Genomic DNA, 16,324 nt, shown 5'->3' with positions numbered 1-16,324 from the left:
TACCTCTCTTCAGAGGTAGTGGGTGATACAATCTAATGCCTAAACAGAGAGCAGCTCAACACATAAAGTGAAATACCCGTATTTCCACAATCAATCTTAAGTACCCAGAGAATATATGGTATAAGATAAATACCAATTGGTGGAGTGCTAAACAAATAAATAATTGTGCAGGGGTTCGCTTACCCCATCAATTGAGTGTAACAACACACTTGAAAATACAAACTTGAAGGTATTTCTTTTTTATATATAGCTTCAAGTTTGTATTTTCAAGTTTGTTGTTACATTCAATTGATGGGGTTAGCGAACCCCTGCACAATTTGTTATTTGTATGCGCTCCACTAATTGGTATATATCTTATACCATATATTCTCTCAATACTATACATAGTTAATTTCTTATTGTTTACAGAAGTAGGTAGTGCCACTATACTATGTGGCTTTTCCAAGTACCTATTTCACAGTTCTCCCCTTTAAAGCCATTCGGACACTGACACAGGTAGTGTGATGAGTACAAAGCCTGCTGGCAGCGCCCTCCATTGAAACACTGCGGTACACTGCAATCTGTTGAGAGAAATAAGATGGTGTGAATTCCTATCCCTGCCTCACCTCTTATGAGCACCATGGCACTGTATCTTATGTACTGAAATATTTCAAACCACAATATGGCGCACTGCTCATATCCCTAAAAGGCAATGTTATAGCCATGAACATCAGTTCACTCCGTAGACGGGGTAAGACTATAATAGGAGCGTTGTGGCTGGAGGGGAAACAAGGCTGTCTTCATGTAGGATCTTTTAAGAATTAGTAGTGTAAATTAATCCCAGCAAATTAATTTAAAAAAAAAATGTTTGCACTGCATGAAGTATGTCTACTGTGTGAGAATTGATATGCTTATGTTGCTTTTTAATATGTTTAATATGTTTTACAAGGAAAAAAGTAATCTTGATAAATTCCTTCTGGAATAATTATTATTAAAACATTGGCATGTATCCCATATGCATGTTATTTTGGGTGGAACAACCTTTATTTTGTGACCCAAGATGATTTATGCTATCATTAAGCTGATGTGACTTTATCTTACTAGCGTACAGTGAGCATCTTCTTGCCAGTGCCAATATCTCACCTGTGACTGGCACACTATGGCATTTTCTTCGCCCATCCTGACAGCGACAGAACTCTACTCTTTTGCCAGAAGGTCGCAACCAGCTATCACCTCCATTATAGATTCTTCCCGAGAGACGTTCCACACATATTGCTGTTAGCAGGGAGATAAAATGTAAGGTAAGCACAGGAAATATGTCCTATTGTAGGGCTTTGAATTTAATCCTTAAATGTTATTTTTCTTGCATTGACATTCGAAATATCAGAGAACTTGCTAATGTATTTTTTATAGCGGTGAACAGCTTACAAAGAAATATGTGGTCCATCAACAACCCCACCTAGAACAAACTTGTATCCCCTTCCTACTTAAATATGCGCATTCACATTAATTTGGCTCAATGTTTGTTTTTTCATTTTCCTGTGATACCTTCACAGATTCCAAAATGAGCATCTCATGCCACTGTCCCCCTTCCCCTAGTCTCCTTCCTACTAGCATTCGCCTATCTCTTCCCACCTAGTGCTTAGCCAACTTCAAGTTCAAATTTTTACTAGTAATTACATTTGTTTGCTCTTGTTCCTCTCTTCATCCGCTGGTGAAAACCCTAGGTACAAGATAAAAGCAGGTTTGGTATTAGACGAAAGACTCCACTACACAAGAAAATACCTCAATTAAGTAGCAGAAGAAAGGACTTCAGAATTAGCACAAACCAGGTTTACTGTTCAAACACGTATATATACCGTAATGAAACATTTTATTATTGGGTTTATTATTGGGTCAGTGATTCAGTTGCAACACTCAGAATGGAAACAATAAGTGTATTTTGGCAGATCTTAGATGGTGTCATTGGATATCCACTGTCTAGCTATAATTAAAGGAAAACTTCAACTAAAAGCACAGCTTGAGTGTACATGTCCTATCAGTGCCCGAGTTTCTATTCATGCTTCTCAAAGCACATATTTGTTAATCTCATGCACCCTTACAACTACCAAAGCACCCACAAGGAGAAAGGTATGTTCTGTGAGAGGAATGAATCACTGAGTAACCTAATCCTAACACAAGATTATAGTACAGTATGTGGATCTAAATCTCAGAACTGGCATTCGTTTTATAACATAACGTTAGGGCATTTGCAACCCCCAATTGGTCATTGTACTGCAACTGCCATCCTGGTTATTGAAGTGGAGCCAATAAGAGTCGGAGTACTGTCTGAAAACTAACCACCTGGAACTTTAATACATTTTGGTATTTAGTGCTGGAAATTTGAATGACTCCTTAGTGATCTTTAATGAATATGATTTCAGGAATGGTCGGAATAGGTTGAGTAAGTCAAGATCATGTAGTACAAATATGATGTATTGCATGTTCCACAACCAAAGCTGTAAATTATTTCTTTAATATATGATCCTCTCACCTGATTGCTAGCAGAAATGACCGCTCCAAGCAAGAGTATGAAAAAGACTGTCAGTTTGCTGTGACCAAGCAGAGCTCTGTTGACCTATAAAAAGTCAAAGAAAACAGAATTAGGTTAGGTAAATGAAAGACAAAGAACACCGGTATTGGAGAGGTATATTACAACTGCAACGTCGGGTTCAAACTATAGGACAAGTATCCGTACGGAGGAAAAAGTATGACTTTATTCCTTTCAACGTGCGTTTAAAAAGAAAAACAAGCAGTACACAGGGGCGAGGGAATGGGAGGGGGCTCAGCGAGAGAAGCTTATGTTTTATGCCTCCAAGGCACTTTTTCAGAGACATCTACCCTACCTTTGACACAGGTTATAATCGTACATTCATTACATAATGTTTATTGGTGTGCGGCACTCAATCCGGGTTTAGTTGACTTATCCTCTTACTTTTTCTATGTTCATGGGCTAATCCTTGATTAATGGATATAAAATTAGTCCAAATCTAATTGTCTTAATATTCCCATTTATCATATTTATGTTATGAATAAACTGTTATAACCTGTGCCAAATGTAGGGGAGATGTTTCGGAGGAAGTGCCTTTGAGTGTCTTGTGCCCACTCTGTGTACTGCTTGTTCTTTTTTTTAAACGGACATTGGAGGCAATAAAGTCATCATTTTATCACATGAAAGGAGGCTTCATATTTTGCATTAACTTCCTTTACTACTCCAAAAGCAGCAAAGAACATATAAAAAAAATGACTAATGAAAGACAAGCAGAGTATATATCAAGCTACTCTTACTGAGGCACTTCCTCTTTCTTTGCTGTTCCATCACAAGTCAGGTCAGAATATTATTGTGTCATTATTTTATTGTATTACTATTATTACTTTTACCGTGTTCCTAATATATTTTGTATATATTTCTGTGGGAAGTTGAGAGATCTTGCACCCTTTCTATGGTGCTTAAGGGTTATGTTTTCTCTATTCCCTTTCTCAGTTTTTTTCCCTTTCCCCACAGGTTCTGCTTTCCGGATTATACCGATGGTTGAAAATCAGTCTAGGTATACCCCACAACACTCACACGCTCACTGCGGTGAGTGTAAAGCGCCTGGGAGGCTCTCCTAACCGTCCGGCGTTTGCATTTGTACGGCAATGTTCATCTGTTCGGGACATTTCACCCAACCGTGTACATTGCGTTAAGCGTTCGGTGACATTTTCCCTCTTAGCTGACTTCCCACAAACACACGGTTGTTAGTAGGCACCAGCAGTCGCATAATATCCACATCGTACCTACTGAACGCGACTAAAACAAGCCACTTGTGTTTGGTAGTTTTGTTCCCATCAGTTTCATATGTATTTCTGTGAATGGTTGTTCATGAACAACAGCATTCACGACTTAGCACTGTTAGTTTTTTTTTTTTCTTCTATCTCCTCATTCTGGAGTTTTTTACGCAAACTCTATTGCGGATTTGCAGGCTTTTTTCAGTGGCCATTTTGGATCTTGTATAAGCGAGAGTCCAGGCGGCCATTTTAAATGCTGAGTGTGTATTGGAGTTATTCTGTGTGGATGCTTTTTCTCAGTGTAATGTGGAAAAACTTGTGGAATTGATTACATTTCCTGCTTCTTATCTACTGCATGTCTCAGGGACATGCTACAGGTTAGTAAACCTTTAACCCCTTAAGGACCAAACTTCTGGAATGAAAGGGAATCATGACATGTCACACATGTCATGTGTCCTTAAGGGGTTAAGGGCTTAGTCGGTCAGGTTATTACGAGTACGCGGGCTTGGAGTGAGCCCCCATTTATTAGCACTGCTGAGAGGAGCTGTTCACACAGTATCCTTGTTTCTGGGTGACCCCCAGAATTTTGTCTGCCTATACGTGGGCCTTATATATACAGGCCATTTCAAAACCCCAGGTGGTCCCTGCTGATTATCTGCCCCAATGTGCCTATCCACCAAAAGATATTCACTGATTGTGGGTAAATCCAGTGCCTAACATTTTCCCAGATGCCAACAGACCTGCAGGCCCTTATTAACATGGTTGAAAAGGCCTTAGCCAAGGCGCTACCGGTCACTCAAGACCGGCAAAAGTCTCTCCCCAAGCGCTCTCAACGAAAGTCTAGAGAATTATCAGATGATTCTGATTAGAACACTCACGCCCGGCGAAACACCACTGGAAGGGCGAAGGGTCTAAACAAAGGCCTAACAAAGGCAAAGCTCCCCTAAAAAAAAAGGGTAAACATGTGCAACCTGTGCCTCAGATGGTTTACGAAGCCTCCTCAGACGAGGAACATGACGTTCCCCCCTCTTTGTCTGTCATGGACGAGTGGCAGGTTAAACAGTCTCAGTTGGATGACGAGACATGGGGTCATAACTCCTTCGTTAAGGAGACATTCCTGGGTGAGCCTTAGCAACAAGAGGACGTAGACAAGGCAGAGGCCTCAGAACAGACAGAGGGTGAGTGCTTTTATGACTCCATGGACGATGGAGGAACTCGCTCTCCATATCAATTGCCTAGAATTGCTGGCAGGGGCCTTTGCAATTCGGAGTCTGACAAAGGGGAAAACTGATGCTGTATCTTACTGCGCATGGACAACGTCTCCGCGGTTCGATACAACAACCATCTAGGAGGCACCCGCTCCCAAACATCTGGATCTCGTGGATCTTACGAAGGAGATCTTCGAGTACTGTCTACCACGCAACATAACGCTGATGGCGGAACATCTGCCGGGGAATACCAACCTGACGGCGGACTGGTTCTCCCGACACTGGCGGGACAGCAGCGACTGGCAATTGGATCCTCGCATATTTGCGGTGCTAAACGAATGAAGAGGCCCACTCGAGGTAGACCTTTTTTGTGTCTTGCACCAACCGACAACTACCAACCTTCTCCACTTGGCTCCTGAATCCAGAGAGCTCTGATTTGTCACCTACATCGGGGCACCGGCCACGAAGTACTCCACACTCTTGGATGTAGTCCAGATTTGGCCCCAAAGTACTCCACACTCTGGGAGCCCTTCTAACGCTCATCTGTCCCTGAGACAATTGTCGGAAAAATTAACTCTCCTCCTTTGTCTAGTCTCTTTCTGTCTAGTTTCGGACGTTCGAGCTTTCGATGCGGGTGCTTTTACCTTTTCTATGGAGGGCGTCAGATTCCGGGTATCGCAACATACAAAATCGGATTCTACGCCCAATTATGTGTGGTAGAAACTCTACGGGCTTACTTAGAGGATACTACCGCATTACAGCCTATATCCTCTCGTCAATTTTAAAACTCCTATGTTAAATCGCACGGCCCGGTTTCAGTTACCACCTTGTCACGCTGGGTTAGGTGACTTTTATTTTTGTTCGGTATCGACATGTCGTTTTGGGCACATTTGGTTTGGGGTGCGGCGGTTTTATCCGCCTTCGCGGCTGGGGCCTCCTTGTCCGACCATTAGTAACCTACAACTCTCATACTGTATTTAAACCACAACTAATATAATCCTCAGCCTGCCATTTCCTGTCAAAAGATTGCTGTTTTACAAAGGTCAACAACATCTAGTAAACCACCTCTTTTAAACAATATATTATCTGTGAATGATGCTCTTGTATACAGCATGTTTCACTGCTATCCAGCACCAGCTCAAGTCATTACATTATCAGAAAGAAGTTTCGATGCGTCCTATTTGGCAACAGTGAGTACATTGCTCAAACGATATGAGACACACTTGATATGACTTCATGATATCACATTCACCCAAATGTCCTTTCAAAGATAGACAATAAGCCTTTGTCTATCCCATGTAGGAAATATTGTAGTGAACAGACACTTAAATTACCATCTTGCCACACTAGAAAAAAGAATGAAAAGAAAATGACTAAACCAAAAAAGAAATCTGCTAAAAATGAATAGAATGCATCATACGCTTAAATCATATGAGGAGAAAAAAAATAGCTATTGAGAGCAAAATAAAACATTCATATATCATATAAAACAATCAATCGGGGTTTAAATTCTTCTGAATCCACCAAACGTATAAATGGAAGAAGTCTTTCATTATTTTATATTTTCTAAACTGATTCTTGCATTAATTAATGTTTACTATCAACATGCAAAACTATAAATATGCATGCATGTATGTGTGTAGGATGGAGTCAGAGTGAAGGTAGACAGTAAGAGTATAAATATATATATAAATATATATATTTATTTTTTTGGGAAGAAAATTGCATTCAAGAGAACCCAGACTAGCCAGTGGGTAAACTGGACAAATCGCGTGGTTCACTGGAAAGGTCCCAACTGGTCCAGTAGAATTATACACCTATATAACTGAGCTGCTGGGTTATATAAAGGCCATCTGGGTTTTCTACAGTTACACCATGATGGTCACAATATGTGGGCGTTATAGATGCTTGTGATTAAAATTTGAGTGGGACTCTGATAATTCCCGCTTGGATTTAATGAGAACTATGATAACACAGGAGCCTATTCCCACAGTGTCACTGCGTACGGGAAGTTAATTATCAGAGGACCATGCAGGAAACATCACAATCCTCTATAACTCCCACATCTTGCAGCCATTACAGGGAAGGAGTGGCCCCCTCCAGCACTCCAGCAGCCCCACTATACCACCAAGGAAAGGAAAAAATATGTGCAGGCTGATTTTTGGTCCTAGACAAGCAATATTGATATTTAATGTATTATAAAAAAGTAATAATGGGTATCAGAGAGTGAAATTATCATGTAAAATATGTCACCTGTTGATGTTTCCAACACAGCGTTATTAGCACATGAAGAATATTTTGCTTCATTACTATTGTAAATCAATTTCATGTGGCATAAATTGCAAAGATGTTAACAAAAAAATAATTTGTGTTTTTGCTTGAACTATTCAAAGGAATGTAGCTAGAATCTAAAACAAGGGAAATGAGAATCTAACGTGTTTACGCTATTGTAGTGCACATGTGTTTTTAATTCTGAAGAAGGAAAAGTAATGTGATTAACACAAATGAAAAACAGTGATTTAGGTCAGAATGTAGAACACGCCCATAGCTTGTACAGCTCAGAGCTTCCTCACCACTGTTCCCTTTTTGATCCCCTCCAACCCAACCTTTTCTCCATACACCCCACCAATGTCGAAACCACTGAGGCTCTCTACAAGACTGCATTCCACTATCTGTCATAACCACAGTAGGGATAGACCTATATTAATTTTCAAGGACCGATACCGATTATCTGTGGCCTTACGGGCGGTTAACTGATACCAAAATTCTTGCCCCCTCCCTGCATTTTACCTGTGGTCAGGGAGAGGAACTTTACACTCCCTGGTGGTCCAGTGGCTGGATATACACAGGATGCCAGGGGGTCTCAGCACTCGCTATCTCTTGTTTCAGGCAGGGTTCTCTCCAAGCTGGAGAGAGGACCTGCTGGAAACAGAAGATATTGAGTGCTGGATCCCAACCGCCCTCTCTACAATGTGAGTGGCACCTGGGGCAGACCACCCCTTCTCACCCATTATCGACAAATATCAATGTCATTTAAACCGACACCTATATTTGCCAAAATACCGAATATTGACTGATATTAGCAGCCAAACTGATAATCGGTTGATCCCTAAACCCCAGTGCCCTTAATGTGCATGCAATCCATTGTCCTCTAGAAACATAGAATGTGACGGCACATAAGAACCATTCGGCCCATCTAGTCTGCCCAATTTTCTAGACCTCGACCCCCCTTTTCCACCACTGTACTACCTCTTCCAATCCTTCATACTATTTAAATATAATCTAATGCCTCTTTTAATCACCAAAATCACACAACATTTTTTGCAGCCAAGTGTTTTTTAACTCCCTGAGTTCAACTCAACATCACTGCACTATTGTTCAATTTAAGTTCACTGTACAATATAATTTAAAATACATGGTGTTCGTTATCTTAGTACTGATTCACTCACATCAGTTAAGTCTTAGTATATTTCCTTGAAAGTAACAAATACAAATGATGGGTAAACGTCCAGTACTACCATGGGAACTAGGCTGTCCAAATCTATAAAAAAACATTTAATTACAACAGAACAAAAAAAATGTTGAGAATAATTTAGCACTTGGGTAATGGCGTTACATAGTAGGGCAGAGTTGTCACAAAGCTAATAATACTGTCACTGCGGATGTATTTTCATTATGTGCATTTAGGATTACAGGGTATTCTAAGTATATAAAATGCTCATATGTGCAGCGCTATCACTGACCATATTTTTAATGGTGGCATTTAGTGATTTATTACATTTATATACTAAAACGTACAAAAGAAAAGCATGACAACAGCAAGAACATAGGAAACAATACAATTAATGTGTATATATATATATATATATATATATATATATATATATATATATATATATATATATATAAATGAGTGAATGTAATGGTTGCTCTTAAATCAAATTGCCAGATCCTACTTAAACCATGAAAACAACAGACTATAGATTGTAGACTTCACACTAGGAGGGAATTCAGTGTTATATAAGAAGAGATCCCACAACAAGAGTGAAACGTGTCTGTGAAAGCACAATGAATGCAAGAATGATCCGAATGAAAGCAGGCTAATCCCTTGTCTATCCATGCACCATGTGACAAAGACACGGCTAAGAAATTGGATCAAAGAACATGAATCATACCAGCTTGTAAGAAAATGTTGCTGGGGAAGGAACTTTAACTACAAGCAGCATATCTATAATGTTTTAAACATGTTTTATTAAAGGAAGATTCTAGCTCCATAACCACTATAGCGCATTGCGTTGGTTATTGGGCCAGGAGTGCCTGCTGCTCCCCTAATGTAAGCGCTTAAACCGTTCCTGGTCTGAGAGCTATAATATGCCACCCAAACATCCAGATTACAGCAGGACAGCTACAGTTTTCAGGACTTTGTTCAATGGTTTCCTACTTTTAGGGATCACAGTGAACTGTCCCCAAAAAGTGTATAGCGAGCGCATCAACTCAGGTGGGCCGGCCTGGATAGTTGGCAGGCAGCCAGTAATTTGTACGGACCTCTTCCTTTGGGCAGAGCCAGTGATACAATCACATCATTGGCCGTGACCCTTTACATCCCTCCACCATCATCCCTCTTCTCAGGACTCCAGTGCTGGGGGGCGAGGTGGTGGGGATTCGCGGCAAGCTGCTGTGTGGAGCTTCACAAAGCTCTCCCGAGCTAAACCCTGTCTTGTAGGGCCAGCTCCTTGACTGAAAGTGTCTAAAACCGCAGTGCCTAGCTTCCAACTCCCATTAAGAAGACGGCCAGCATTGGGTAGACCCCAAGTAGATTGGCAAACTGTTTGACTACTGGGAGGATTCCATGGCACTCCTGGCACCATAACCACCAAAGCGCTGTATTGTCCATGTTGACTAGAGAGTTCCTCTAACAGATGCACAATGTGGGCATGACCATATAACAACCATACATTATTACTGTTAAAAGTATTCCATGGACTACTTATTGCAGCACAGCCTAGTAGCTGTAATAAAAACCATTTGTAATGAATCAGTGTCTTGGATAGTTTCATGGCTAAAAATACATGTTTTTGGGTTTGTTAGTCTGGTAACTTCCCATTAGTTGTTAGATCTAGAGGGTCTTCCAGGAAAAACCTGAATAATCTGCTTGTTAGAAAGTTACATAATAAATGCTTCATCGAAATATATGTGTTTTAGATTACATTATATTTTTAATTAGGGTTAATGTTAGTGTAAGTATTCAAGTAGTGCAATGGTTAATTCTTAGTGTTATTGGAGAGTAGGGGTTAATGTGCAGAGTAGAGTTTCCTGTTTCCTGATAATGCAGTGTTTTAGGGTAATTTAGGGGTTAATGTGTAGTGGTATTTATAAAGTACCAACATACTCCACAAAGCTGTGCAGTTGGTGGACAAGACACAAGTACATACACAGATATATAAGATATATAAAGTAAACACTTCTGGTATTATCAGTCAGATCAGTTTACATTAGATATAAACCCAGCACAAACTGAGCCTGTCCTGATAATCTGCAGTCAGATCACCTTACATTTAATATAAACCCAGCACTGTCTGAGCCTGCCCTGATAATCTGCAGTCCGGTCACCTTACATGAGATATAAACCAAGCACTGCCTGAGCCTGTCCTGATAATCTGCAGTCAGATCACCTTACATTAGATATAAACCCAACACTGTCACAGCCTGAGCCTGTCCTGGTAATTAACAACCAAAAAACGTTACTTGTAAATCAGCACTATCTGAGCCTGTTCTTATATTTGTTTATAGTAACCGAGCATTTTCTGACCTGACCTTACATCAGCTGTTAGATAGAGAGCTCAATTCTCAGAAGAATATACCTTGTTAGACACCTCCCTATTTCACGGGAGAGAGGGATACTTATCTGTACTATTGCTGTAAGCCTGCTTACCTTCAGCATGGTTCCTTGTTCTGTTACTCTTCACTGGACTGGTTTGTATTGTCCTTGCAGACTAACAGCAGCTGCAGAGAGATGAGTGGATATGGATGAGAGAGGGCAGCATAGCAAAAGAGTTAGTCACAAAGAGAAAGACACTGGTGGGGGAGAGAGAAGGGGGAGAGATGACCACAGTAAGAGGGAGAGAACTTTTCTGTTGGGAGAGGAATAAGAAAGATTAGAGAACCACAGAGAAGTAATACAGGAGCATTCACTGCCATGTGGAGAGGCTGGTAGAAGGACCCAAACACCTATTATTTTTATCATTATTTTTATTATATATAAAGATCCATAGTATGGGTCCGTATTATAAATTGGTGTAATTTGGGCTGGGCTCCATTGTTTTGCTCTATTTTGTTTGTTTATGTGTATTTCTCAAAATTTTGACCATTTTGTCTGTTTCACCTCACATTGTGAGAACTGCTTTACTTATATTTTACGTGGTTTAATCAAAATTTTAAAAATAATTTAAAAAGGAAAGAAATTTTTAAAAGCCATATTCTGCAGTGTTTTATAACATAAACCAATGCTTTCCTAATCCGAGGGGCCTATTACGTTTTCTAATTAGCGATATGAAGCATTTACTATACATTTACCACACCTCCAGTGTACAATCTTAAAATTATATCAGATTATCAGAGTACAATTTCAACATAATATCAAAGAGATTCATTATTATTATTATTAGGTACAGGAGGTATCACTTTCAGTCTTGGCTATTGAAGTTGCTACAACATTGCCTAATGCATGTTATATGTCTTTATAAGGAACACTTCAAACACCATAACCACTACAGCATGCTTTAGTGGTTATGATGCCTGGAGTGCCCCGCCCCCTTCATGTAAGTAGTCTAACTGTTTTAGAAAGGTTTGACTTCTTACTTTGGGTCTACCATGCACCGCTCCCTGCCTCAAGGAGAGAAGTTCTTTGATTGCTGAGCGTGGTGGTGCAGGGCCCAACTCAGCCAATGAGCTGACGCTGCACTGCAGGACTTAACTCAGGGGAGCCAGCAGGAGCTACTAACAGATGGAGAAGCAGGGACAGGTGGCCAGTGGACTCTAGAATCTAAAAAGGTTTGACTGTTTACACTGGATGGAACCAAATCACTCCTGGCACCATTACCACTGCAGTGCACTGTAGTGTTTATGGTGATTGCAGTGTTCCTTTAACATGGCTGCTATAATAAGCTGTTTTCCTGTCTCTTTAAGTCGCATTGCCTTTTATTGTCATTGTAATAGAAGCTGGAGAGAGAACAGCTTTGGAAAATGTTATATAGATACACTCAGTGTTTTCAGTGTTTAGACATAAAGCTCTGTGTGGATGAGCTGGGCTTTCTATCTTTTCATCTCCATGCACATTTGTTCTCTTAAAAAAATACTACAATGTTACAAAATATCCAGTTTGGCAAAGTTCCCAAAATAATAAATCAAATGAGTCAGATTAGCAGTTTTACCGGAGCTGTTTGCAATTACTTTGTCTGAGGACCACTAGAACCAAACGAAATATCGCTCTATGAAGCTTGCAATAATCACCGTTGATACGGATAATAAACCACAGAGAGTGCTTAAAGGGAGACTCTAGCTGGAAGTGACATCAATTTTATAATGTATTAAAAATATGGAAATTAAATCTAAAAATAAGGAAATAAAATGAACTTAAAAGATACTTCAGCTGCTGCAAATCCCCAGACAAACAGCAGCCACTAGCTATGCCCAGATCAGGATGGGACCCTACCAATAAGGACCATCTCTGGTCCATGGGGTCTGAACATATCTCACAAATCCCAGACCACCAGCTGCAGTTCCAAATCACAGCAAATGAGAGAAGTTGTTGAATAAATTACTGACTGCTGCACATTAGTAAATGCTCTCTTTTGGTGTGGTTTGCACTTCCAACTGGTGTGGGAAGAGTCTGCCTGCAACTGCAGACAATTTTTTATGCATCATTTATGTAATGCATTAAAATATGGGCCTTAGACAATCCCATTAATAAAATATTTATAATGCATTAAAATTATGGGTAATTTTATGGGTAATTTTATAAAGACAATCCCTTTAACAAAATATTGATATAATGCATTGACAATCTATTTAAGGGTAACTGAGCATTATGGGAAATGTAGTTCAGAAATACCTGATTAGCCATCATTATAATACCCAGCAATTTCCCATGGAGATGCCTGACAAATGAGTTGCAAGTTGTAGAATTAATAACCTGATAAAAGGCTAAGCGAGAACAAATGATACTGACATTCTCTACTAACTAATACATATAGTGACACATACATCACTACTGTCAGATAAACACACACTCACACCTATTGAATGAGTCATTCCATGCTGATGACCTTACCTACAAGCTATGTCGGTGATGTGAGCTGGTACATATACCTGAGAGATGTGCATTCTGATTCAGAATTATTCACCCTGCTGTGCTTCCAGCATGTAAACAGGCAGCAATGAGCCCGAGAGCCTCCTGCAGCTGATAAGGCTATCTCTGCTCTCCACAAGGGTTATCTTAAACTTGTAACCTTGCAGCCTCCACATAGACAGTTCTGGACACATCCCACATACATATTTATACAGGGAAAATGCCCATTTTTAAAATTTAAATTATTATTGTATTTAAAGAAATATGTATATTATTGTTTTTTGTAATTATTTTTCTTTTCCCTCCTGCTTCACTTTTAGTTCCATTCTGGCCAGAGGGATAGATGGAGGCTAAAATGCATCAAACTATTTCCCTTTGCATGGTAAAAACAGAAGCCTTGACTTTCTACTTGTATGGCAGTCTAGTGGTGTAGATCCAACATGTCTTCCTTTGCTGGAGACATATCATGTATACATATTGATTTGAAGCACATAAACATGGATGTCATGCAGTATGCATCATTTAAATGCAGCAGAATTCCACATAGATAAAATGGTTAGCACCACATACACTTCAGATTCCACTCTGCTGCCCCCCCTCCCCCCCAATAAATATATTAAATAAATATTCCCCACAATGAACCATGCACACATTTAATAATGTTGTTTTTTTTCTGTGACTGTCCAATCACTGACTTCCTAATGCAGCTAAATTCAAAGTCTTTGAAAGGTTGGTGCTCTGAGCAATCGGGCCCCTTGAGAACCAGGAAGGAGCAAGTTGTCTGACTGACAGCCAGAGTGGGTAACAAGGTTAACTTATAAAAGTGGCAATTTAAAAATTTTTTTTTTTTAGCAAATCAGCTTTTACTAGTTTTCTGGGAAACAGTACAAAGGGAAATGTCCAATCAGGACACAGTGTCATAAATCACATTATCACAACTCAAATTAAGAGTGGAAAGTTCACTATACACTATACACACAGAACACTTCAGCAAGCTAAAGTATCCTATGTGTGTGGAGTGCTCATTTAATGAAGAGGTTATGGTGCAAAGACCTAGTCTCTGCAGGTTTACCAATGCAGACCTTTTTGTTTCACAAAAAAAAATTATTTTCATATATTTGCAGTCACTCAACAATGAATAAATGATATGCGTTTACAAAAACACGGCGGACCAGGCGGCAGCCCAAGGTTCCAGGTACACAGTGCTCTCTGTTAACTGATCAAGGTTTTTTGACTGAAACGGATGCAGTAGTTTTAGAACACAAGGTTGGTTTTATAATTGGTCAGCGTAGTTTTAGAACAGGAAGTTTTAATAGTTTATCTGTGTAAAAATGATCACTTCTGGGAATGTATAAAATAATGACGCAAAAAAGAGTTGCCCGGCCCTTTACTCTAAAACTATCAAACTGGAAATGACCAAATCGGTAAAAATTCTAACATGCCTGGGAACGCTCTGGTTTTCATCTTAGATAAGAGAACCAACAGCCAGTCTCCATAGCAAAGATCAGATGTAAGGATACTAGCCAGTGTGGTGGGAGTTTGAGTTTTACAATATGCTCTTACATTTTAAATCACTACTGGAAAATATATCAAACTGCTGATCTTTTCGTTTCTCCATATTTAAAAACAATTGAGGTTTACTGGCGAAACCTTTTTGAACACTGTTTGTTTAGGCTGTAAAGATTTAAAGTAACTCTGCCAGGTTTAAATTTACACGATAGGCATATTTACTAAAGTGAGAATTCAAAGCGACTTCAAAGTGAATTTCTAATTTAAGTACAAAAAATAGTTGAATTGAAAGAAGGCCGGCTATGCTGTTAGTTTTCTACTCTGGCGTTAAATTTGAAATTCACTTTGAATTCATACTTTAGTAAAAACCCGGAGAATCTCGAAATTCCAACACAACGTAAAGATATAAATGAGACAAAGTGGGATAAAAGGTAGAGTCTCTGCTGCTATTTCCCACCAGTTGTTGCTCACAAAGGATGATGGGAACATGTATCATCTCACATGATAAGCAATAGATGGTTATGGCACCTTATTGCCCAACTGAGAATCTATCTATGGAAGATCCTGTATTCTTGCAGGATACTCCACAGGCCCTGTAGTAACAATGGCTCTTGGCAAGTGAAGCCACCGGAATCCAAAGTATTATGGCAGATTTACCTGCTCTCCCTTGTCACTCAATTCTTCTTCTTTGAGGTATTGTCGAATCTAGGCTGAAGAATTGATTTACAGGTGAGGGACCAACAATTTAAAGAGATTTAAAATTAAAATCTATAAATTTGAGCATTTTTCCTAGCACAATGTATAGATGAAATGTAAAGGAGCACATTAGCTTTAGGAATACAAACGTATTCCGAATCCTATAGTGTTCTCAGTAACTATTTAAAGTATACACCCTTGGTACATTAAAGCAATTTACTTACATTTCCAATACAATGCTTCCCCATAGGGACCCATTGGAGGCTATTGCACATGTTTGGCAAATCACAGCAGTATAAGAACATAATTAGACACACTTGCTTAACCCCTTAAGGACCAAACTTCTGGAATAAAAGGGAATCATGACGTGTCACACACGTCATGTGTCCTTAAGGGGTTAAAGGACCACTCTAGGCACCCAGACCACTTCAGCTTAATGAAGTGGTATGGGTGCCAGGTCCAGCTAGGGTTAACTAATTTTTTTATAAACATAGCAGTTTCAGAGAAACTGCTATGTTTATCAATTAGTTAAGCCTTCCCCTTTTTCCTCTAGTGGCTGTCTCACTGACAGCCGCTAGAGGCGCTTGCGTGATTCTCACTGTGAAAATCACAGTGAGAGCACGCAAGCGTCCATAGGAAAGCATTATGAATGCTTTCCTATGCGACCGGCTGAATGCGCGCGCAGCTCTTGCCGCGCGTGCGCATTCAGCCGACGGGGAGGAACGGAGGCGGAGAGGAGGAGGAGAGCTCCCCGCCCAGCGCTGGAAAAAGGTAAGTT

The 16,324-nt window shown here is 39.8% G+C and overlaps 1 protein-coding gene across 3 annotated transcripts in view; it reads right to left on the bottom strand.

The window, feature by feature from the left end:
- PLAT (plasminogen activator, tissue type) overlaps positions 1–16,324 on the bottom strand; it is a 32,487-nt gene that overhangs the window by 9,966 nt on the left and 6,197 nt on the right. The window contains exons 1-6 of one of the 3 annotated variants that reach the window (XM_063448440.1): positions 13,362–13,447; positions 10,927–10,997; positions 2,513–2,596; positions 1,660–1,702; positions 1,123–1,254; positions 450–560 (exon numbers count right to left, since the gene is read on the bottom strand). In XM_063448440.1, coding sequence (XP_063304510.1) covers positions 450–560; positions 1,123–1,254; positions 1,660–1,702; positions 2,513–2,596; positions 10,927–10,935 — 379 coding nt within the window. In that variant the 5' untranslated portion in view covers positions 10,936–10,997; positions 13,362–13,447. Of the gene's footprint in view, positions 1–449; positions 561–1,122; positions 1,255–1,659; positions 1,703–2,512; positions 2,597–10,926; positions 10,998–13,323; positions 13,448–16,324 lie in introns of those variants that run through there. The other 2 variants (XM_063448438.1, XM_063448439.1) reach the window with 2 other exon arrangements.

This window comes from Pelobates fuscus, chromosome 3, assembly GCF_036172605.1.
Source record: "Pelobates fuscus isolate aPelFus1 chromosome 3, aPelFus1.pri, whole genome shotgun sequence".
NCBI lineage: Eukaryota > Metazoa > Chordata > Amphibia > Anura > Pelobatidae > Pelobates > Pelobates fuscus.
The sequence above is the reverse complement of the archived record's forward strand: the minus strand, read 5'-3'. Positions and strand labels throughout refer to the sequence as shown.